Consider the following 24,240-nt stretch of genomic DNA (forward strand, 5'->3'; position numbering starts at 1 on the left):
TCAGTATAAGATGAAGTTGTGTTTAGAAACTTTTATTGTAAGTGAGAATCAAAAGAGTTTTTCTTGGTAGAAATGATAGCAGTCTGTCTTATTAGCCTTCACTCATTTGGAGTAATGAATGTTTCAGGATTGTTTGATTTCTGTTTCAGTTTTATTAAGCCTTCACTATTTCAGTGTTTAATTCTATTCTAGGAGAAGTACAGAATTACTTCTTGTAGTTCTAGGAAACCAATTTTATTATTTCAGTAGGAGGTCATAATGGAAAAATGTTGCTTTTAGATAATACTATCATTTTGATAGTATCTGGTGTTCCTCCCTTCTGCAATAAATTAAAAGCTGACTTCTGATAGCATTTCCAGCGGTGCAGGAGACCATTTTAAGCAAAAGAGCAATGTGAGAATCTATTATTCCCAGGGGAGTTTGAAGTCTGAAGAACTCTTTCATGTTATATCTGAAATAAAACATTAAGTTCTCTCTTGGTTTTGGAAACTGTTCTGAAACTATTGTTGGACACATAAAAATTGGTTGGAATAGAAGCTGCTCAAAATACCATGTTTATTGTTGAATTAGTTTGATTGAAACAGTCATTGTTGAATTAGATCCTAAATGTAATCATAAACATAAATTACAGCATTAGGACTTGAAAATTTTCCTTCCAAAGGATGTGTATGTTTTAGTTTTGTTTCGTTTTCTATTGTCTTCTGTAATTGAGTAGATGTCTCTAGAGAAATGGATATGTTCATTTGCAGTTTGTTTTATGTCTAGAATTTTGCTTTTCTTTATAAAAGAAAAGCAATTGCTGAAAAAGGCTGCATTAAATTATTTTTTGAGAGGAGAGACTACCTATTTTATAGGTACTTATGTCATATTTAACAATATTTAAACTTTCTTTTGTAGACATTTTTATTGCACGTGTTGTTATGCGTAATGTTTTGAATGTGCAATTTCCTGTGACAACTTTTCAATTTTCAACTTTCTTTAGAAATACTCTACTTAATTGCTCGTGAGAAGACAGACATGATTAGAACTTAAACTGGGGAGTAGAGGGGTGTAAAGAGATAGTAAGTCATAAGAAGGAGCACTGTGAGTGAGACAAGAGGTCCCTTTCTTCCAGTAACAGAAACTTAATTAAAGACCATTAAAAACAACAGACATCTCTGCAACCTAATGTTATATTTTCCATTACCTGGTATCACTGAGTGGGCTCTTGTTTTATTACATTTTTCTAATTTTTATTATTTTAGTGAAGCTTTTTTCTGAATGAGATCAACTTGGGATACATGTAATCCAGGACTCTGTCGTCCCGGGTCCAGCACTGTAATTGGAACTGGAAGATGTAACTTTCCTATCTTTATCTGAGGCAGGAGGGGGGTTCTGTTCATTTCCCTTTCTGATGCTATGATTTTAAGTTGTAAGACTCATAGAGAATTATGTCAGAAACAACCTTTAATATCATCAAATTCGGCCATCTTATATCTTTTAATTTTTCTTCCCCCTTTTATCACCTTCTGACTCATTTAGTGCATTTAGGATTTTGAATGTTAGAAGTGGATTGGGGCTTCTCTCTTCACTTAAGAAGTGGAAGCAGTAAGCATTTCCAAGGTGTTATCATCCTAAAGTAGACATCTAATGTAGGTTAGATTAAACACATGATTTCAGTCTGAGTACAGAATTCCTTACATCCTCATTCTGATCAGAAACTCCGCACATCCCAGTTCTCTTCATCAAAAGCTGCATGAGAACTTCCACTGTCAGTAGCTCATAATTGCCACCTGAATGCTTCACTGTGATCAAATTGTTTGGAACTGATAAAGATTCAAAATGTTTTTGCAAAGAAACTGATTGGTAATAGTTCAGAGGCTTATTTGCTGTTCATTTAGAGTTGTCTGGGATGTTACCAGTATAGCAAGGTTGCAGAAATTTTGCGAGGGACGTGATGCAGAAATAAATGATCATCCTGTTCGCTATGCTGGCAAAGGAAACATGAGGTCTCAAGACAGTTGTGCCTTCCCTCCATATCAGTGGTGAATGAACTTTCCTTTGGATATACATGACAGATGAATTTAAAAGTTAGCTGACTTATGCATTCATGTACTATTTATGTTCTGTGCAGTCTACCATGCTATGGTGTTTCAAGTTAGGCTTAGAGCATTAGAGATTGCTTTTATCCTACTGTTTGCGACTCTGTGGACACCTAAAAGGATGTATAATGAACTACTGATTGGGTTGCAGGGCACTTTGCATGGCAGTACCGGTGTGTGTTTGTCAGCTTATTTTGAGTTCATTGCTTGCCTTAGTAGATATTATTTGCTCAACATTATGTGACCAGAAATAATGCTTTTATTAAGAAATCATTCTCAATAGTCTGATAGTGTTGGATTTATGGGTAGGCATCTTGATGCTCCCCTCCTAAAATAATTTTTTTCTTCTCTTTGCAAGACTGGTGTGTTAGAGGAACAGTTACGAATGCACCTTCAGTGCTGTTTGACTTTGTGTCGTTTCTGGGACTGGAATCTATCTGTCGTCACCATACTCTGGGATTATTACAGCAAGAATCTGGTAAGTAGATGAGTATATAAAGATACAGACTTGCACATGGATATTCTTCATTTTTTAGCAATTAATTCAGATTTTTATTTAGTCAAACTACTATACTTCAGTAAAATTGACTAGACAATTATAGTAACTCTAAATTTTCTGTATTTATTTAAGAAATTGTGTTTCAACTTACGCTATTATTTGTTATGTTACGCTACAACAGGATAATTTAGAATGTATTTGTATTCTTAATCAGGACCGTTTATTTGGAGTTTCTGTGAAGACAATTTGCACCTTTACAATTTGTTTTTATTTTTGGAGTTTTGTAGGAACTTGCCCTTTAGAATGATAATTACATTAAATTTGGGAAGACCACTAAGATCATCTAGTCCAACCATCAACCCATCAATATCATGCCACTAAACTCTGTCCCTCAGTGCCGTTTTTCTTGATCTTTTTCTTTTCCACTATTTTCTTGAACACCTCAAGGAATGATGACTCCATCACCTCTCTGATCAACCTATTCCAATACCTCACTGCTTTTTATGAGAATAAATTTTTCTTAATATCCAACCTGAACTTCCTCTCATGCAACTTAAAGCCATTACCTCTTTATTGTTTGTGTGATTATACATTGCTGTCTCTTGAATATTAACATTTATTGTTACTTATCTTCTTAATTGTTTTATTTATTCTTTTAGAACAGTTGCTTTACTGTTCCTTGGCTTGGTCTGAAGGGTCTGGCAAGTATTAGTAAAACTTCTTTGTCAATGCTTGAGTTGGTGAAAAGTTGCTGTTGTGAACAGCAGATTCCCGCCTTGTACAAGTCCAGCAACAGTTACCTCATTTTTCTCAGCATTTTGGCACGGATGATGAAAGAAGAAGCAGTGAACAGTGGTGTGCATCCCTGGAAACAAATCAAAGGACGGTATGGCTGCTATTTAGCTTTTCTCACACATTAAAGAGATGTAGTCAGTCTGACTGCATGGCCCTTTGAGCCACACATTAAGACAAAATGGGGTACTGTGCTTGAGAGAAATTGAAGGGGACAAAGAATGCAGGGTGATTAACAAGTTGATGAAGGTAGTTGTCCCCTTAAGTTTTATTTGCCAGCTAAGGCTGTACCAGGTGCCTAGCTGGGTCCAAGAGTCACCTTGACATTTGCAGACTGTGATGATTTACAAAGTCCCACCAGCCAAGAATTTGGTATATTGGCAAATGATGCAGAGGTACAACTGTTGCCAGTAGGATAATATAGTTAAAGCATAGAAATTTTGTTTTGAACTTCATGTAAGCCTGGCTCTTGCTATGCCTGCAGTTCCATTTATATTTACTTTTTTATGGTTGCCAGTGTTTCTCACAGAGTTTTTTGGTGAAAGTTTTGCTTTTTATTTTAATTTTGAAACATGCTAATTAAGATAGATCTTAAGTCATGATATTTTAAAAAATGAAATATATACGGTTAAAATTCAAGTGCTGATTTTGCATATACTTACTGAATCCTTAAAACTTTGAGTAATTATATTGTACTGATCATTAAAGGTGCTGATGCTTAGGATTATTTTCATTGGATATAATGGACATAGCGTTAGTTTTGTTTTTATTGGTTTTGATTTTTAAGATTTTGTTAAGTACTAATCTTATATTTTAGTATGTAAAGTTAAAAATCAGATAAAACGTGCATGTTGCAGACCTACAAGGCTGTGTGGTGTGTTTCTTCCAAAAAAGAAAGGTTGTCTCTCTTGCAAGGAGGGGAAAATGTGCGCTTTCTATATAAACTTAATGGGTTGTTACAGTCAGTAAAGTTTGGGTTTAAAAATTGCTACAACTACACATTGAAAGAAATATATTATTAGATGTGGAATCAATGTCTCGCTTTAGATAGTAATTCAAATTAGCCTGCTTCATTTTTGCTGAAAACAAATTATCCTTATGTTTTTATGTTGTTATAGCTTGTTACTTTCTCTAATTTAAGAGGGGGAATAATAATACACAACTCATGCTTTGTCAGTCTGCTCAACCAGTATTCATCACTCCTGACTTGAATAAATCAATTACACAAGTAGCAAAATTTAACACCCTACAGCTATGATTTTTGGGATGAACTCTGTTTTCAGCAGCTAACCAAGCATTAATTGATGCATGAAGAACATAAATGCCTGTCAGTAGTAATTTACTACCAAACAACATTAATTGGATTTGCTATAATTTTTGGTGGCTAGATTTGATAACCTCGGCACCATTTCCAACAATTTTTCCAGGTGACAGGATAGAAAAACAGCCTTTAAGGATGCTTAACTCACTTTATGCATGTGAAATTCGCTTTAAAGGTGAAGCATATACAGAAGTTTTTAATCTCACAAATAAGAAGTTAAGCAACCCATTTTCATCTTATTCCTCTGTTGTAAGAATGGTGTAATAGGTCCAGACTTTTAAGTAAAAGTCACATGAAAGACAACTGTGTGAAAGCCTTCTGCTTTTTACTGCTCCGCTTTGTGACTCTCAAATTGCAAAGTAGCAGTGCTTTTCACCATCAGCTACATATAGCTTGAGTACTCTAATGTAAGCAGTACAGCTTAACATTTCTTAAAATCTTTCTGCTAGAATTTTATGGGTTTTTTGCCCTCCATTTTTACAAATAAAAATCAAAAGTTTTGTTACATAGGTGCATTGACTATATTATATGGTGGGGTTTTTTTGGAGCCTAAGACAATTCCTCTTTGCTCAATGCAGTTCAGGCAAGCCAAAGTGTTGGATGCCCATTGCTAGATTGAGGTCTCTCTCCCAAATTCCTGTTTCCTTGTTTTCTTCCCAACTACTCAGTCCATACAGTAGGTGTACAGTAAAGGACAATACAGACTTCTGTGAAGTACTATGGGGGAAAGGAGCTTTCCATCAAAAATCTTCCATTTCATTTTACTGCAGTAGTGGTTAAAAAGGTGAAGTTCAGTAGTATAATGTAAGAACAGAAATGTGTATCTAAATGGTGCCCTGTCCTAAGGATGATGGAGGGTACCTAGTTGTTAAGTTTTGTGTGTTTGAATGTATGTATGACTTGTTTTGGTTTATAGTTTTCTGGATACCACCTGGAAGTAGATAGAAAATTGCATATTTCAAGAAAATTTCTGTTTCTTGTTTTGCTGGATTTTTTTTTTAATGTTTTGCTTTTGTTTTTTTAATGCAGAATTTATTCCAAGTTCCATCGGAAAAGAATGCAGGAACTGACAGAAGTGGGGCTGCAGAACTTTTTTAACCTGTTCCTCCTGCTAGCAATCATTGCAGAAACAGAAGATATAGTGAGCCGAGTGCTGGATCTTTTGGATTTCCTGACTCCATCCTTGGTTAGTCCGTCTCAGAGAGCTCTCATCTGGAGAGGCCATTTTGCTTTCCTTCTGATTTATGTTGAAAAGAATATGGATATTAGTGTCCTAGCTGACAAACTCTCAAATGCTTTTCGTGTCAAGGCAAAGGAGTTTTTAGTAACCAAGAATGACTACACACAGAAACAAAATCTCTGGACTCTACTTTCAACATACATTGATGGTGTCCAAGAAGTGTTTGAGACCAGCTGCTACTTGAGCCTTTCTGAGGAAAAGTTGCTAAATGATGGCTTTACGATGCTGCTGCCTGCTTGTCGAGGAGCTGAACTGAGTATGGTCTTGAATTTTCTTCAGGTTGTTATAGCCAGACTTCGGTAAGTAATTTTGTTAGATTGTGGATATAGACTGGCATGTTGTTTCTGTATTCAGAGTTAAACTCTAATTCATATTAATTTTCTACTGAAATAGAGAAAAAGGAAATAGACAGCTTTGAAGGATTGTGAACAATACAGTAAATTTTTATATCCACTCATACATTACTGCATTCAGAATGGTCATTAATTCACTACAAAATATCAGGGGCAGAAAACCTTTGTTATTCTTAATCTGAAAGTTAGTCAGATGCCACAGTTTCAGAGAATATGGTCTTTCTTTTGGCATAGAAAACTGTGAAGCTACTATCTGTACTAGATTACTTTCATTTTCTTGTGTTGTCTCTTTTTCGCAGTGAATATTCTGTTTTACAGACTTCATTCTGGTTCCCATTTTCTTGCCTCATCTGTCAAGGTTGCAAACAAATAAAACAATTATGGAGACTTAAATACTTTTCTGGAAATATTTGTCTAGAAAAGAAGGAAATCATATATGACCTTGAAAGAGGCAGTTTAGCTTTGATGTGCTAGTTCAGATTTTAGCATCCACCATGCCCTTCAATATTTTTGTCTACTGATGCCTTTTAGAGGTAGTCCTCTAAAAGCCCAAATATGTTTTTAAGATCTTAAGAGGCACCTACTGATCTGCCATTACTTTGAATATGTAAGACTGAAATACATGGAAACAACTGTAGAAGAGTGCATAACAGGAATAGTGAGGCCCATACATAAGGTTTCCCTCTAACAAGCTTCCTTTTTATTGTCTGATAGTTTCGATTGCAGCTGTTAATAGCTTATACATCCAAAGACAACAGCTTTTTTCAGGTAGTCTTTTGAAAAAGGATGAAGCATGAAACTGAGTTTACTTGATTTATTATTTAGTATTTCAGTTCAACTGAATGTATTTTCTGGAATAAACTGGAGACTTCAGAAATGCTTTGGCATTTCCTCCATTTGCTAATACAGAGCATTTGTTTCTTTTAGATGAAGTAGGGAGACTTGTGAAAACATTGCCTGTTTCACAACTTGACATTTGTTGGAAAGCTTCCAAAATTTGAGGGATATGTAGTCCTCTTGTGACACAGACAGGAGGACATAGACTTCATAGACTTATGAGGACAAATACCATTTTCATACCTTTTCCTGCTAAAAGCAAGTTGCTCTAATATTTGAGTTACTGAGTCACTCAAATACCAGTTGGCATGTGAGCTATTTTTCGAGCCTTGTTTTTAACTGTTCTTTGTTTCGATGTATACGTTTGGTTACCTGTCTATTTATCACATCAATTATAGTTTAATTCCATGAGGCTTATAAACACACTGATTTTGGTAGTACAAGAAAAAGTAAAGTGTTGTCAGCTACCTCTACTACTTTTGAGAGACTCACTGAAGAGTTTGTCCTCTGTTGCCATATGAGTAAAACACCACTAAAAATATTTCCTTTGTTCAGAAGAGTTGGATGACTGTGCTAACCAGAGGTGAAGGTGGTGTTGGTTTAAGCAGACTGATAAGAGCTGATCTGCTTGGAGATGTGTGATAGGATGAAATGGTTCAGTGCAGTTCTCTTGGCTGATTTTAAAATTCAGGCAGATAAAAGATAGTTGGCCTTTCATAAATGTAATTTTTCTGTACACTGCACTCTAATAATTTTATAATTGTACAAGAGAGAATTTACAGGTAGGAAGGAAGGGAGATCACTGATTAAAGAGTGAAGAAACTCCCTCTAGGCTATTAGGAAATAATATCTTCATGTGCCACTTTCTGCTAACCCCAGATGATGGCTCACAGGAGCATTCTTCGTTGCTGATTACAGAGCATTATGAAAATACTGACTTAGTTGTGTTAACTAAATGCCTCAGTATTTAAAGCTAAAAATGTCACATAGTTTTAGCATTCCCCTTTAACATATCTTACTGCGTTACTAGGAATCACATTCCAGGTTTCTCAATTCATTTTATTTGAGGCTATTGTAAAAATAGCAATCTTTCATTTGCGGCGTGAGGTCTAGCCAAAAGCTCTTCTTTAATTATAGGTATTCATGCTGCTATGGTTAAGGGTCTGTCAGCATTTCCATTATAAACCTTTATTTTCAAGGGTTTGTAACATAGCTGTGAAAACTTGCTCTGGGCTAAAACTTGGCATACAAGGTTTTGATAGAAGGCTTGTTTTCTTCCTTTCTTTTTTTCTTAAAAGGCGTCTGTGAAGAGACCCCCACCTGCACCAATTTTACACTACTGTGTTTTAAAATATTTTTATATTTTGTTATCTGAGAGAAAGATAATGGTAGCTTTTGACTGTTGTATTTACTTCTGCATTTACTGTTTTAAATGAGTATTTTTAAAGTAATTATTGTGGGTTTTTTTGTTTAATTTTATCATTACAAATGCTCAGTTCTCCCTATATTCAAATAGAACTATGACTTGACAAGAGAACTCATTTTTATTTCTTTTTTGATATATGGTGAGTGGATAATTGGAAACAAGATGCTACTTGCTGGCACTTCCAAGGATTTGATCTTCATAGCGAGATTCAGTATGAAGTGTAAGATTATATTTTAATACAGACTCCTTTTTAGAAGCAAGTGTAAAATAAACAATAAACAATCAAGAACCCCAGAAAAACATGGAGGACAAAGTGCTTCCTTCCTGTGTTTGCTTGAAACGTTCATCATCTAGCACAAACCTTAGTTAGTCCTTTACTTTTTGTATCTGCTTTTAAACAGTGCTTTTAAATCCTGATTTTATTGTTCTTTAACAAAAGGTTAATGCAGGATACTTACTCCGTGTGCTTTCACTTGCTCCAAATATCTACCACTTCCCATCATCTGAGTGCCTCATGACACAGAAAGAAACCTTAGGTTAATAAAAGTACAGGCATTTAATGGATTTGACAGAACTCACTGTAAGAATGGACACAGGCTCTGAGAAATTTGCTGAGTGCCTGGAAACAGTAGATTTCAGCACTGCAATATGTTATTCTTCAAAGAAGTGCTGGGAAACACGTTAAAATGTCTTTTATTGTAATCTGGTATTGCTCTGATATGAGCTTTTGCTCATTATCATCATCCTAGTATTTTGTTTTTGTAGTGTACTAGCACTGAGGTACAGAATCATAAAAATGCAGGTACGTGCCTGAGTGTGAAATGGCTTCTGGTGCACCAAACATCTTTACCTTGTTTCAGGGAGACATGCTACTGATTCCCATAGGAGAAACGAAGAAGTACCACAAACCTAATAACATAATAAACAGTAATTTTATTTTGAAAGCACTTAATGGGTATTTATGCCCCTTGTGTACTGCATTGAAGGACGTGAGAAGTTATTGAAAATTTCACTTTTATAAGCTGTAAATGAATACTACTCAGGTAGACAATGCTTCTAATTAAAAGTTATGGTATTAATTGGGCCTTGCATAATGGGAGAACTGAATGCTTCTGTCTGTTAGAGTGTGTCTAGCCTTGAGTTTGTGCGGGAAATCATGATAGGAATGGATTATCCAGTATATCTTTGCTATGGAAATGTGTATTCATTTGTAATATATATATTTTTGTGTGTTATACTTGCCATCAAAACACCCTGTGGGGAGCTTTCTGAGACCAACAGGAACCGCTCCCCCGCTCTCCGTTACTGTGTAAATCAGCAGATAAGCTCATGAGGAGAATAGAAAGGTCCTTTCTCCTTCCTCTTTTCTTCCCCCTCAGGGGTTTTAGTGTTAGTCTTTGTAAAGCGTGTTTTTCTGATGTTGAACTTCTGAAAACTATATCCAGAGGAGTTTGGATGAGCACAAGCTTTCTATAACCCATTCCATCCCAGAAGTATATTTCGAGTCACCAACTGTGATGCCCAGATAAGCAGAGTGTAGCTCTGTGACTAAACCACTGAACTCTTAGTCGGGAGGTCTTAGTTTGGCTCTTAGATCTGCAAGGCTTAGTGAATGAGAATTAGAAAGACAACAAATAGAGTTTGTGAATTTTTTCACCTACACAGAACATGGTCTTTCGTTTTTGACTCCCCAGCATAGATCTTCAGTTTGCAAACATGTCTGGTTGTACTGATTTGACCGAAAGCCTAAAATTGTTTGCGGTGCTTTTTTTTTTTTTTTTATTTTTTTGTTTTTAAGTGCAGTAATACTATTAATAAAGCTGACATTTGAATGAATGTAAAGAAAATGTAATCTTAAATGCTGTAGAGTGTGTGGGAAGCTTGCTCTGCTCCTAGAATATGGTGATATTTTGAAAGGTTTTCAGCATCTAAATACTTTAGGTCATCTCTTACAGTTTTCAGTGGCAATACTGGTTGTGGTTTTAGCTACAATTACTGCAGTAAGATGCGAATTAAAATTGAAATTTTCTCTTAATCCTATTTTATATGGGTGTTGAGATTTTTTTTCTTGGAATTTCTCTTGTATGTGCAAAATGTTTTGTACCTTTGTCCCTTGTGTTCTGAGCTCTAGTCGCAAGTAGCTAGAACTGGTGTTTTGTGTCCTCTGCTCTGAAAGCATTACTATACAAGTGAAGGAAACGGGATACAGTGTATCCTGCAGCTATATACCTCCTACTTTGCTTGTGGGGTGGCAAGAGCATTCACTTCCACTTCTCACTGTCAGTTTTCTTGAATCAGAAGGTCACACAAGAGCTGATTCATTTATTAAAAACAATTTCATATTGGTGTCTAGGATGTAATCATCAAAAACAGTGTTACCATCAAAAACAGTGTTACTAGCAGGAACAGGGAGGTAATTGTCCCCCTGTACTCGGCATTGGTGCGGCCGCACCTCGTGTACTGTGTTCAGTTTTGGGCCCCTCACTGCAAGAAAGACATTGAGGCCCTGGAACGTGTTCAGAGGAAGGCTACAAAGCTGGTGAGCGGTCTGGAGCACAAGTCTTACGAGGAGCGGCTGAGGGAGCTGGGATTGTTCAGCCTGGAGAAGAGGAGGCTCAGAGGAGATGTTATTGCTCTCTATAACTTCCTGAAGGGAGGTTGTAGTGAGCTGGGGGTCGGCCTTTTCTCTTGTGTAGATAGTGAAAGAACTAGAGGGAATGGTTTCAAACTGCACCAGGAGAGATTCAGACTGGACATTAGGGAATATTACTTTTCGGAAAGGGTAGTCAGGTACTGGAATGCACTGCCCAGGGAGGTGGTGGAGTCACCGACCATGGGGGTGTTCAAGAAACGTTTGGATGTTTTGTTGAGGGATATGATTTAGCTGGGAATTATTGGTGATGCTTGGACTGGATGATCTTCTAGGTCTTTTCCAAACTTGATAATTCTGTGATTCTGTAATAAAGCATCTGTCTTAGAATTATTTTAAGAACAAACTGGAGTAACAAAATCAGTCAAAGAAATTTCTGATTGGCATTATTTGGGCATCAACAATTTCATTAGATATATGAAGCCAAAGGAATTCAAGTGTAGTACTGTTGCATTAACTACAAAGATGTGAACAACATCCCTTTGTGCTACAGACTGAAATGCTTTTCTGTCTTTTATCCATTTGATCCATTTTTATCTACCAAAAAATAATTCACGTAGGCCTTGTGGCTACCTGAATGAGCACAGAACTTAATGTTATGAAAGAGTAAACCCACTAAAAAAAAGAGAGAGAGAGAGAGAAATCCTATCCAGGTGTACTGAGAACCTCCTGGTTGGGACCCTGCCGTTGTTGGGAGAAATCTGTGCTCCCTGAAGGACATCAAGTGCAGGTTTGTTTTCTGATGGAAGTGTCTCACTTCTGAAACTGTTTTCTCTTTTTCAATCTTTTTTTTTTCTTCTTTTCTTCTCTACATAAGGTATAAAAATGGCTCTTCTTTTGGAATATTTTTGATTGTGGATGTTAGACAAAGAAATATTTTCACCAATAAGACCATTATGTAGAAGCAGCCTTCTAATCACTTAATTTTGATTGTTTCTTCGTTACCTTACAAGATATATATATCTTTTCTCTTTAGGATATCTCTTGTCAGATTTAAGGCTTATTTAAAATGAAAAGAAAGCTGAAGCAATTTTCTTTATTCCATTTCAGTCTCCTAAGGCCTATTTCCCCCTGGTGAGCTCATAGCAACAGGGGGGTTTAAGGGAATTCAGCTTTCTGCAAATTAATGTCTCACATCATGAAAATTCAGGACTTTTTTTTCTATATCTTGAAAAAGTAATACAGTGAGTGCGAGTATTATTTCTTGCCAGCGGGTGGAAGATGAATGATTTTGTCACAGTTTTACTGCTTGATGAGCAGTGTCCTGAGGGTCAGGCTTAAGTCTGTGTCACTATGCTGCTCATTACTCTTGAGCTAAATAAGGGCTGATTGGATCTAAATTGCCTAGCACATGGGCCGCAGATGAGCTCAGTGAGTAGGGGATGACCTGCTATTCAGACTGGGAGTAACCCCGGTGTGCAAATGCTGCATTAGAACACCGTGGGAGAATGAGAGGCTACCGACCGCTGCCAGCAAAAGAAATCGAAATGTAAAAACTCTTTGATGCTGCAGTGTTAGAATTTGAAATGTAGGAAGTGACAGGTTGATGGTACTTATCAGCTTTGGCTGGATTAGAGAACAGTGTCATCTTGCTTATATAATGACAGAAGAATGAAGCTAGCTCCCAACTACTTTGCTGCGCAGAGCTGCTGCTCTCAGAGCCAATGCTGCCTCCTACTGACAGCCTACTTAGGACAGTGGAGAAAGCGGATGGTTTTCAGATGCGAGGCTGGCGTATTCAAGTGCACTTTTCCTGTGTGCAGCTGTGTCTACATGTTTCTGTTCTCTTAGCAGGGCAGCAGGATGACAAGCCAGACTAATAAAACAGTTTTCTGGGACAAGCACAAGTCACTGTAGTCTTGAAGCACAGTTAGACAAGGCATCTACTTGTGCTGAACTACACACACATGTTGCCGTTCCATGAAAAATATTTCTCTTTGCACTCTTCTCTCCATTGCTAGACCCCAGGAAAAGAGGTAATCCCTGGAGAGGAGAAATAATGTGTGGCTGTGTGTTTTAAAGAAAGTTGACCTTTAAAGAGGAGAAGAAAATCTGAATGAGCTCAAAGAGAATCCTTATGCTAACTGAAGAAATGGATATACTTGTCTTAATAGGAGAAGATGAAAAGCAAATGTTCAACACAGTATGCATTGTAGTTGTTTGTGCAGTTTGGAAAGATTTGGTGGTTCAGTGGAATATGGTCTTTTTGGTTTTGTTTTCTTCCTACCTGTCACTGATGCTTAGTAATAGCCACTTCCTTTGTTTCAGACTTTCTTACTACCATCTTTAACCTAGCAATATTCTCCTCTCTTATACTAACAGAGGGACTGTCTTAGTGGCAAAAACAACTCGGCTCTCTCATGAATCTAAATGTATTCTATTTTCTGTTTATTTTTTTTTTTACTCTGAGTATATATCATTTGATTCTTCTTCCCCTGGGATGATGCGCTCATGCTGAAATTTCTCGATGGACATACGAACAGCTTCCAGTTTGCTTATTTCTGGGTATTTGTAACAAAAAAAGGAAGAGAAAGGAAGACAGCAGCCTTGCATGCACAAACAGTTTTACTGTAAGCCCTGCTGAGAAGGTCTTGAGGGTACTAGTGGATGGTGAGCAGGACATGAACCAGCAATGTGCCCCCTTGGCCCAGAAAGCCAATTGTAGCCTGTGCTGCATGAAAAGAATCATTCCTGTTTATTGCAGGGGAGTTGGACTAGGTGACCTTTAAGGATCCCTTCCAACTCAAACAGTTCTTGTCTGTGAATGTCTCCAGGAATGGGGCATCGATTCATTCATCTCTCAGCTTGTATTGATAGTGGGGTTTGCTGCATCCCCAATGCAAGACCTTGCACTTGGCTTTGTTGAATCTCCTGAGGTGCTCCTGGGCTCAGTGTTTGAGCCTGTGTCTTGGCATCCCATTTCCCAAGTGCACCACACGGTTTGATATCATCCGAAATCTTGCTGAGGCTGTACTTGATCCTACTATTGATATCATTAATGAAGATATTAAAGAGCATCAGTGCCAGTATTGATTCCCTGAAGGATGCTACTTGTCACTGTTCATCTGGACACTGAGCCACTGACCATGGCTTTCTGCATACGTGCTGCACACAGTCCTTTGTCCATTGAGCAGTCATATCCATAACTTTCCAATTTACAGAGAAGGGTGTTGTGGGGGCCTTGTTAAAGGCCTTACTGAAATCCAGATAGGTGATGTCAGGGGCTCTTTCTTACCTGGTCCACTGATGCAGTTACACAATCACAGAAGGCCAGTAGGTTGGTCAGGCAGGATCAGCCCTTGGTCAGGCTGTGCTGGTTTTCTGGCAGCTGTGCTCTCAAAAAGCATCAGAAAGTGACAAGAGCAAATGTTATACTAAGTCTGTGGTTGGTTAACCAGAGATGGGCAATATATCTCTTGCCCCTTTGTCTGTCCTACTATTTCTTATGCCCAGTCAAAACAGACAGCTGTATAGTAAGGCGTTTTGTTCTTGAACTAGTACAGTTTTTGCCTCATGCATGGAGGAAAGCCAAAATTGTTTGAGAATGGTTATTCAAGTGGATTTCCTGTTATCCTGAAAAGGGAAGTGAGCAGGCACAGTTCTTATATGTTGACCTCCGTTTACGTGAATACTTACGTGAAATTGTTAATAACGTACTGGCTGTAAGAAAGTAATTATTTGAAATTTGATTGGAATCTGCCTGTTGGTTAGCTTTTGTGACAACTACCTCTTCATGCACACAGCCTGTTATGTTAGGTAGCAGGGCCTGATGTGACTGCTTTGGAAAAAATAACACGCTCCACCACGATACTTAATTTTAATAAAAACTTTTGCAGGTGAGAGATAGGAGATGCTTATTTCATCTTCAGTTATAGTTTGGTATACAGTTCTGGATATATCATCTTACTTCTCAGAAAGGGTTGTCAGGCACTGGAATGGACTGCCCAGGGAGGTGGTGGAGTCACCGACCCTGGGGGTATTCAAGGAATGACTGGATGTTGTGTTGAGGGACATGGTTTAGTGGGAGCTGTTGGTAATAGGTGAACAGTTGGACTGGATGATCTTTTAGGTCTTTTCCAACCTTGGTGATTCTATGATTCTATAATTTTGAGGAATGTTTATGAATAAATTGAAGATTGGGGAGATTCACGGAAGTAAATGATGAGAGTTGGATATTCACAGAAGTCTGGGGAAACTAAGAAAGACTGAAGGGAGATGTGCTAGAAGTTAGCTGGCATGAAAAAGGCTGTTGGAAAGAAGACACTGTCGTCCTCCCTTCTAGTGAAGAATAAATTGTCTTAATACTTGGCAGAAATAGGCTAGCTTGGCTATTTAGAGTAGGTTGCAAGAGTTGGTGCTCTGTCTGACTGCAAGAAGTTGAAAACACATGTAATTTTTCCTTTTAGGAACTATCTTAGACAAACATTTCATGGAGTAGTCCTTGTAAGCTGTTCAGAGAGCTGAGATGGACTCCTTAAATAATTTGAGATACTCCCCAGTCTTTCGCTTGTTTCTGTGATCTGAAAGAAAGGAATGGCTGCTGGTGCTGGATTAGTAAGGCTACTTTCCTACACAGTAATCTGTGCTTTTGCTTGCAGAGCAAAACCTTAGTGAAATGAGCAAGTAGTAGAGAAACTATAGCAGAAACTGTAATGTCATAAAAAATAACTTAAGAAATCAGTGATTCATTTTAATTTGTGCATTGTTTATAATCATGTTTGTGCTTTCTTTACTGTCTGTTGAAAGAGGAGAAAAGGTGAATGTCTTTTCTCTGCCATATTGGTTTTTGGAAGGTCATCAGGGGTTGATTGAGGGTGGCCTGCACTTCCTGCACAGGAGTGTCTTCTGGTTGTGCTGGGTTTTCATGCGGTTTTGTGGTCAAGTATGGAAATCTGCTCAGAAAAAAAATACTTTGGAAATGCTTTTTAGACTTTTTTTCTAAGGAAAGCTAATTGATCCAGGACATGAATGTATGCATTGCCATGGTTTATTTGGCTTGGAGCAAGTCCAAATGCCATTAATTGCTGAAGCCTAAATGTTTCAGTTTGTCTTCCAGTGGTACTAAACGGTGAAAATATGCATAACGTGAAATAAGCCTGAGCTCATCTGTCTTCCTTAGAAACAAAATGGAAAGGATGGAGCATACTCTGTAATGAGTACATTGTTCATCTTTTCATGTTCCTGAGGGAGTCCCCTTCTGACACTGTTCTTGGGTGGACCAAGTAGAGGAAGGTAAAAATGGTCAGTGTCTTCTTTCATTCTTGGATAGGCTGGAGGTGCTATCAGTTCTCTCCTCTTTCACAACCAGAAGGCCATATTTATCTCTAATCGGGGTTAATTAAAGCCTTAGGGCAATACTGAGCCCCTGCCAATGGCTGGAAGGTACAGACATAATCAAGGCTGCAGCTCCTCACTGTAGGGAATAGAGGTAACAAGGGGCTTTCAGTGGTTCAGAATACAGCTGTGCTCATTCTTTCTGTAAGAAAACACACAAGTGAAATTTTTTATCAAACAGTTTTCTTCATTTATTAGAAGAATGGTATGCAGGCTCTGTTTTGATGTGTGGTCTTGCAAATTCATACTAACAAGCAAAAACATCTTGGGTTCTGTACGGCAATATGAGGTCTATGCAGGCAGTCATGGCAGCCATTACGCACTCAGCAGGAGTGTGTGCTGTAGCCCTGAATGTGTGGCATCTTTTTCTGAGGGGCAGGAGAAGGGAGGAACAGGAAACTGATGTGGACTTGCCGGGGCAGTAAGATTTTCTTCTGCTGCTTTTTGTGTTCCTGTTTTGCTTACATCAAGTCAACATGGAGAAGAAAAGCAAATATTTACATTGATGTTCTTTGTTTTCTTGGATGGGAATATATTGATTAGCTATTGGTGGCATGCATTTGATAATACTTGAGTAAGCATTTCAGGTGTCTGCCTAAAATATTTTAAAGCTGTGAAAGATTTGTGTCCATGTTTGTTGTGTTCTGTTTACATCAAGTTTTGTATCAAGTGCAAAGATGACATCAGCAAGTAAAATACTATAGTCATCTTATTTCTTACATAATAATTAAGTGTAGCACTGTACTGATTATCTAGATATCACAGAGTGAGTGCAGGCAGTCGGGGGACTTTGCAATGTAATTATTAGACTCTGGGGAGACATGACCCTGTTTAGAGTAATGGGGGCTATGGTTAATTGGTGTTAGGATAATCAAACTTTTACTGTTTTATTATTTGTGGGACACTAGACTTTGCAAGAAAATGTCTGTTTGTGCTTAGGGAGAAAAAAAAAACCAAAACAAATAGAAACAACCACAAAAATATAAGCATAAGAGTGAATCTTGAGGTTAAATTGCTGTTCTGAGTAAATGTTAAAATTATAGGTGCTCAGAAATCATCTATATTGTCTGTACATCTTGCACATTTTACAGCATGATAAAAATCCCATACACTTTGTTTCTGAGTATTTTGTAAAGGTATCTATATTTTTCTGAGACCTGATGACTACAGGTGGTTTTTTTTGGAGTCAAAAAATTGAAGATTTTTCTCTTTCTTACGGCCAATAAACTTCTGCTGTTTTCTTTCTCTATAAGAAAACTTTTGATACATGTACAATATGAGCATTGTGACAGAAAATATATTTGATGACATCCTCCTTGACCTTAATTGTCTTCTCCGGGTTTAGAATGTGAGGTTGTTAAGGAGTTTCATTAGAGTTTGCTATGAAAGGATTTCCACCGTATTGCCACAAAACTCTGGATTAATTCCTTGAAACAGGCTAATTTCTGAAAACTCTTCAGCAATCCGATCTCGATGTAAATTAATACTGTAAATTGTGCTGCTAGGGAGGGTGGAGGAAGTAGTAAGAGTGGGTGGGGGGAGAGGAGAATTAAAATCATTCAAATAAATGGTTTAATTTATGCCTCAGCAGTTAAGCATGCTCCTGGTTAACAGAAATACCCTTCAGCTACACAGGATTTGGGAGGGTTGGAGGGCACTCATTTGCACATAAATAGCCATTAACTGATAAATTCCCAGAGGTCTCCTGTTGCATGCTAGTGGTTCTGACCTACTTAGCTAGCTTAAATTTGTTTTACAGAATTATTATAATTCCATCCTTGGTACTTAAACTTTGTGATTAATGCATGCCTCACAATACAATTAAAGTATAATTACACAGTTTTACAGTTTGCTATCATGGTGTTATTATTATTACAAAGAGCTGGATTTTGCAAATATTAGAAGAATTAGGGTTCTGATACCCATCACTTTGCTGTTATTAAGTGATTATGTTAAATGGGACCCCTTTATGGTTGAAGAATGAAGTGGAGAGAGGGGAATCATTAACTAACACATCAGATGGTTTCTGTGTGATTGTGGAAGAGATGTACGGTGGATTATTTGTTATTTTGTTTTTTAACATGTCTGTATATGATAGGTACAATACTTTTTGTTTAGCTTTGCCAGCTGCCTGTAACATGCTCTAGAACATCTGTGCTTTAGTGCTTGAAGTTTCATAATAAGCACCTACTTTGTGTAATCTGCTGCAAAGCATTTGCTTGTATTAGAGTATGATAAAATCAGGTGTTTATTGAAGCTTTTTATTACCCTGACTAAAGACATTAATGGACAGCTACAGAGATCCAACAGATCTGTGCAGTGTAGGTTACTGACACACGGTCTTGTGCTCTGTAACTTGCAGCAGTTTGCTCTGAGGGATCCTGTCTGTTGTATTCATGTGTGATTGTATTTTATATTTATACTGGCTGCAAATAGCAGTAAGTCACAAACACCACTTTTTTACCTTAGCCGTCCGGGTTATCTGGCCTTCCCTATTTTAGTTAGCCCTGTGGCTACTGTTCTTTCTACAAGCAGTGATCCACAAACCGTTAATGTGAAGTGTGTAGTACAGGACTCACTTTAGTACAGCAATATTCTTAGATCCTTTTCTTGCCAATGCAACCCCAGCAGAAATTTTTGATATTTATGTTAACAGGTAACATAATTGCTAACTCAAAGAAGGACTGAAAAAAATGTTTTTTATAGTATTTGGCTATTCTGATGTAAGCTACAAGTCTAATTTTACTTTATCTTGTGTATGAGTGTATTGTATTGCACACTTCACTGTTAGGAAAGGCTGACCCATTTTCTGAATTATACCTATATGTTCTTCTAAAGCTTTTAAAGTTACTCTCTACTTTTATTATTTTTTTTTACCTAGCATCATGCAGTGAAAACTCCAAAGTGTGCAGACAGAAATTGACTGTTTCACCCTCAAGTCTTATTTGTTCCAGTGTCTTGGATTTCATTTTCTGCTTACTTTGAAAAGACCTGTTGCTTTTGTGTTTTTGCTTAAATTGTGCTGCTCATTTCTTCAACAATGAAAATATTTCTTCTTCCTAATTTCCAAGAACACAGAGAGTAACAGGCAAATAGAAATCTTTTTCTTACGATGGCTCCTTTCACATCTGTAATTTCAGTCTGTATTTGTTATGCTACTACAATGATATAATCTTTGCTTTCACTATTATCATCTGCTGTCATTAAGCTCAGAAAACATTGGTCATTATTACTGATGCATGGAAGAATACGAGCAGGTAGCATGTAATTATGTGTGGATGAATATATATCAGTGCTTCCTACTTGAATATATGTGAATTGGTTTTATTTCCAGTCTTTAAAAAAAAAATACTGCACAGAAGTGATTTAAATCATTTTCATGTGGCACAAGAAAAATGTAAAGGCACATTACCAGAAAGAAATGGTCAGCAATAAGAGCTGTTTTGCAAAGTTGGCTTGCAACACCTACCACACTGTTTGGAAAAAACAGTTATCCTGTAATAAGAAGACTAATGAATTCAGAAATCCATTGATTGAACTGGCTCTGGGTAGATTATGTGCAGGCTTGCTTCAAGGAGAGGAATTTATGAAATGTTTGCCGCATCCAGCAAGCACTGCTGCTATAATACAGCTGCCTCCTCAGTGGTTTGCTTTGATCCTGTGGAATGAAAGGACAGGAGGATCAGCTCAGTTCTAAATGAGATTACAGCTGGTTCGGCAGCTTATCTGGTCTAATGCCAACTAGTGTGGCTTTGCACGTCCTAAGGGGTTTACAACAGAAACTGTTTATTGAGTATCATCGGTTTACTCAACACAAGCAGGCTAATCCTTCCCAGCCTCAGCATGTTGTAAGATTGTGCATGAGCCAAACCAAAAGCTGGTGTAGCCAGGGCCTCCAGAGCCCTTTGTCTCGCTTCATATTGATTTTCTTTTTTTTAACCTGTGTTAAAGACAGTAAAAAATAAAACCAATAACCAGCCCTATTCTGAGCAAAAGGTTAATCTGACCTAAAATCTTACAAAAGCATCTTTTAACCCTAGAGGGGATGGTAGCCTTTCTCTGACTTTTCACTCTAGGGATTTTCTAGTTTAAGGTTTTGAAGAACGAGATAGGAAAACTGCTTAAACATTTAACTCCGTGTGTCTTGCAGGGTCTCTGAATTCTCTTAACAGCTGCATAGAAAACTTTAAACAATTGTTTTTGTGTATAGCCGTTATTAGCAAAATACTGTATTTCTGTGGCACCTAATGCCATGTAGTAAGGTCATGGCATACTGAACAGAATTAAAGAGTGGTGAGAGCAGGTGGGTGTCCCTGGAATCATGCTGGCTTTTTCCTGCAGTGTTTGTTATGTAAAAGCATCAGTAAATACCTTGTTGAGCAGCTTTCTCAAAAGGGAAATCAAAATAAGGAATTTTAAAATAATACCAAGCGGGCCCATAGAAGAAGAATGTTTTTAAAAATCAGAATAGAATGGAAATTCTGCACTGCAAGCTCTTACTCTTAACACCCTTTCTGTTTTCATATGAAAAACAATGAAATAGTAGTTATTACTGATATTGAGCCTATTTCCTCTCTGAGGTGAGTCTCTTTTGGAAGATAATGCAGCATGTGTCAGATGATTATACATAAAATGCTCTTTATTATATAGAGAAGGAATAGCCAAAGCACTGGAAATCTTGCAGAGTAGTAACAATACCTCTGCACCGAAAGAAAAGACAGTAAGTTGTTGAATCTGTATTGCTGGAATTATGCAGGAATTGATTAGTTACCTGTGTTTGTATACTGTATGTATTACTAGGAGTAATCAAATGGATTCTTCTGTGACACAGGGAACAGACTTTGGTGGGATACCTGTATCGTTGTCTGCATGTGGCAAACTTGAACCTGGAATTGTTTCAAAGATTGCTGACTCCTAGCTGAAAGAAAAGACGGCAGTAGCTTGAGGAAATACGAATGCTGTTTTCTGTTTACTGCACCTAATTGGAATGGATGTGTATTTTAAGCTATATGTAAGCAAAGAGGTTCCCATGGATACCATGAAGGCATTGGGAATATCTTATGGGGAAATTGCTAAAAGTGGTGTGAAGATAAACATGAACTTTACTCGGTATTTAAACTTAATGGAGAAGATACTTACAAGATGAAAATGTAATATTTATCCAATCACTTCTATTTTATCAAATCTGCTCTTTAAAGCAATGGGTTGCTCTCATGTATATATAGTATTACACTTTTATCACATTTGGAGATAAAAGCTGTTGTTGGTGATTGCTTAAACTCTTTGTTCAAGCATCTGAATGGCACAAATCAAAGCATTTTGTCAGACTGTGAGAAGTGTCACATAGATAATGCTTCCCACACACGCAGGTCACCAAATAAATTATGTGTGCGGTTTTACAGCATAGCTGGTGCTGGAAGTTAAATGGATGCCCAGTGGTAGAACTCATAAAACATTTTCCTGTTAACGTGACCAGGCAGAATTGACATTGTTGATGGTAGCTTTGATCTAATAAACCATCAGTTCTAGCAGGGATTTTTACTGTGTTCAGAGGGGATGATGATAAAAGTTTAGCAAGCCCATGGTTCTTTCTGAGTGACAGAAAATTAGTTCTACTGTCTGTTACCGCATGTTAGGAGCGATGTTAGTATGGGATATTTTGTACCCAAAGTAATCTCCTTCACTAAAAAGATACATTATGTGAACAGCATCCTTCAACAGTAGAGATATTCCATAAAAAAAAAGAAACAAAATTGATTTATCCGGGACAAAGTACAGTATTTTTTTTTCAGAATTTGGAAATAAGTTTCTTCACTGTTTCAAGCAGAAGTTTGCCTGCCTTCCTGCTTTCTGCCATACTGAGAAAGATTTTTATTTATTTATTTTTGCTAAACTATCTACAGTAGATGACGCTCAGCAAGCTACTAGATTGCAAAGGCAACTTCAGGAATGGGAGAGTTTCATTTAAAAACTGAATGCGTAGACTTTTACAATGGAACTAGAGTTCCTCTGTCAGTGTTCTTTTAAATTAATAGAAACAAAAAACTCCAAGTTTTTTCTTAGACTTCCTACCTGAAGAATAAGAATGGTGTGATAATAACCAAGTGATGCATTTGCAATATTAAGGCAGGTATATTGAAGGAAATTTATGTTCCAAATAAGTAACTATGAGTAATAGTATTACTTGTTGATGTTCAGTATTTGAGGTTTCCTTGATACTGTTCCTTCATTTCCACTCAGGACTTTGTGTGGTTAACCCCAGAGTCCTTTTCACATCTGATCAGATAAGGAACTTTCATCTGAGGTGATACCAACTCCGCATGGATGGATATTCTACCAGTTTTCTCTCTTTTCTTGGGGCCAAGTGAGAGAAAACTGTGTCTACAGTTGTAGTCAAGGAAAACATTTGAGAGAGATGAAGTTGCTCAGTGTATTTCTTTCAAGCCACTTACCAAACTTTGATTTTCATGGTTTGCCTAAGAAGAATTTTAATTATCTTTGGTTGTAAATTTACCATCACATATTTCAGATTGGAAGCTTTTCCAGACTGATGTGTGTGTTCTTAATTCATTTGAATGAAGCACCATGAGCTCAAATAGATTTCTATTTTAATACATAATGTGGCTGTCTGACCCCTGGCATGGGAAGTCCATTAAACTACTGGGCTTGGAATGCTAAGGGAGTCTGATTTAGGTCAAACTGTTAAGCTGTATTTTTTATCTTTTTTTTTTTTTTTTTTGTATTTTTGCTATGTGAAAAATTACCTTTTTAAAGGGTGTAAACAATATATTGGAAGAAAACATGAATCTCTTTTGCCACAATAGCAGTCAGCTGGAGTTTTTTTCATTTCAGAATCCCAGGGAAGAGCTAAAGGCAGGATGATACTTCTTGGAAATAGTAGTGCCTCAAATGGAGTTTCAGCACAAGCCTTTCAGGACCAGCTGATTGGTAATCCAGTTCAACTGTGTATAGTTGTTATAACTCATGGACTTTTTTTTTCTGAACAAAAGGCAGTATGAGACAGTAACGACAAAGGATTAGCTTGTAAATTCTCAGAAAATTTGTTGGTCATGGAGTCAGCCATTATGTAGCTGTAGACACATTTTGTTGACCTTGTGTTCTTGAGGAATTTCTTTCTGATAAGTTGTTTTACAAATAAGCAACCTACTGGGTTCACAGGACAAGAAGAACACTGAAATTCTTGAAATACTGGGTTGAGTCAAGTAGGTGACTGTTAAGCTGAGTAGAAGTGTGTGGAGTATGTGTGTGTCCTGTGGGATGAGGCAGAGAAGGTGTTCAGCCTTCAGACAAAGAGACTTGGGTGGTGATGGGAAGAAGGCATTTTATACAACAATCTAATGAGAGGTAGCAGATGAGATGGAATCAGACCCTTCAGGCAGAGGTAGGAAGCAATCAGCTGAGACTGTGATGAAAGAAATGTCTATTACATATAAGAATAAAATTTTCACAGTGAGGATAACCAAACATTGCAAGAAGTTTCTAAGTGAGCTTGTAAGACTTCTGACCTTAGGGTCACTTGAGATTGGCTGTGCTTTGAGCTGGGGTTTGACCAGGTGACATCAAGTGGTTTCTTCCAATTCCAGCAGTTCAGTGATCTCTAAGAATGGAGAATGTGGGGCTTGTGCTCAACAGTATTTATTCTAGGTGTTATTCTGATGTTTTCTGTTGCAGATAACACCAGAATAC

General features: G+C 37.4%; 1 protein-coding gene across 5 annotated transcripts in view; it reads left to right on the forward strand.

The window, feature by feature from the left end:
• MMS22L (MMS22 like, DNA repair protein) overlaps window positions 1–24,240 on the forward strand; it is an 82,806-nt gene that overhangs the window by 23,153 nt on the left and 35,413 nt on the right. For all 5 annotated transcript variants that reach the window (XM_032443446.2, XM_015858862.3, XM_085541888.1 and 2 more), the window contains 3 exons: window positions 2,440–2,559; window positions 3,240–3,466; window positions 5,723–6,232. In XM_032443446.2, the coding sequence (XP_032299337.2) occupies window positions 2,440–2,559; window positions 3,240–3,466; window positions 5,723–6,232 (857 nt within the window). The remainder of the gene's footprint in view (window positions 1–2,439; window positions 2,560–3,239; window positions 3,467–5,722; window positions 6,233–24,240) is intronic.

This window comes from Coturnix japonica, chromosome 3, assembly GCF_054131305.1.
Source record: "Coturnix japonica strain WE chromosome 3, WE-NBRP24, whole genome shotgun sequence".
NCBI classification, from domain to species: Eukaryota; Metazoa; Chordata; class Aves; order Galliformes; family Phasianidae; genus Coturnix; species Coturnix japonica.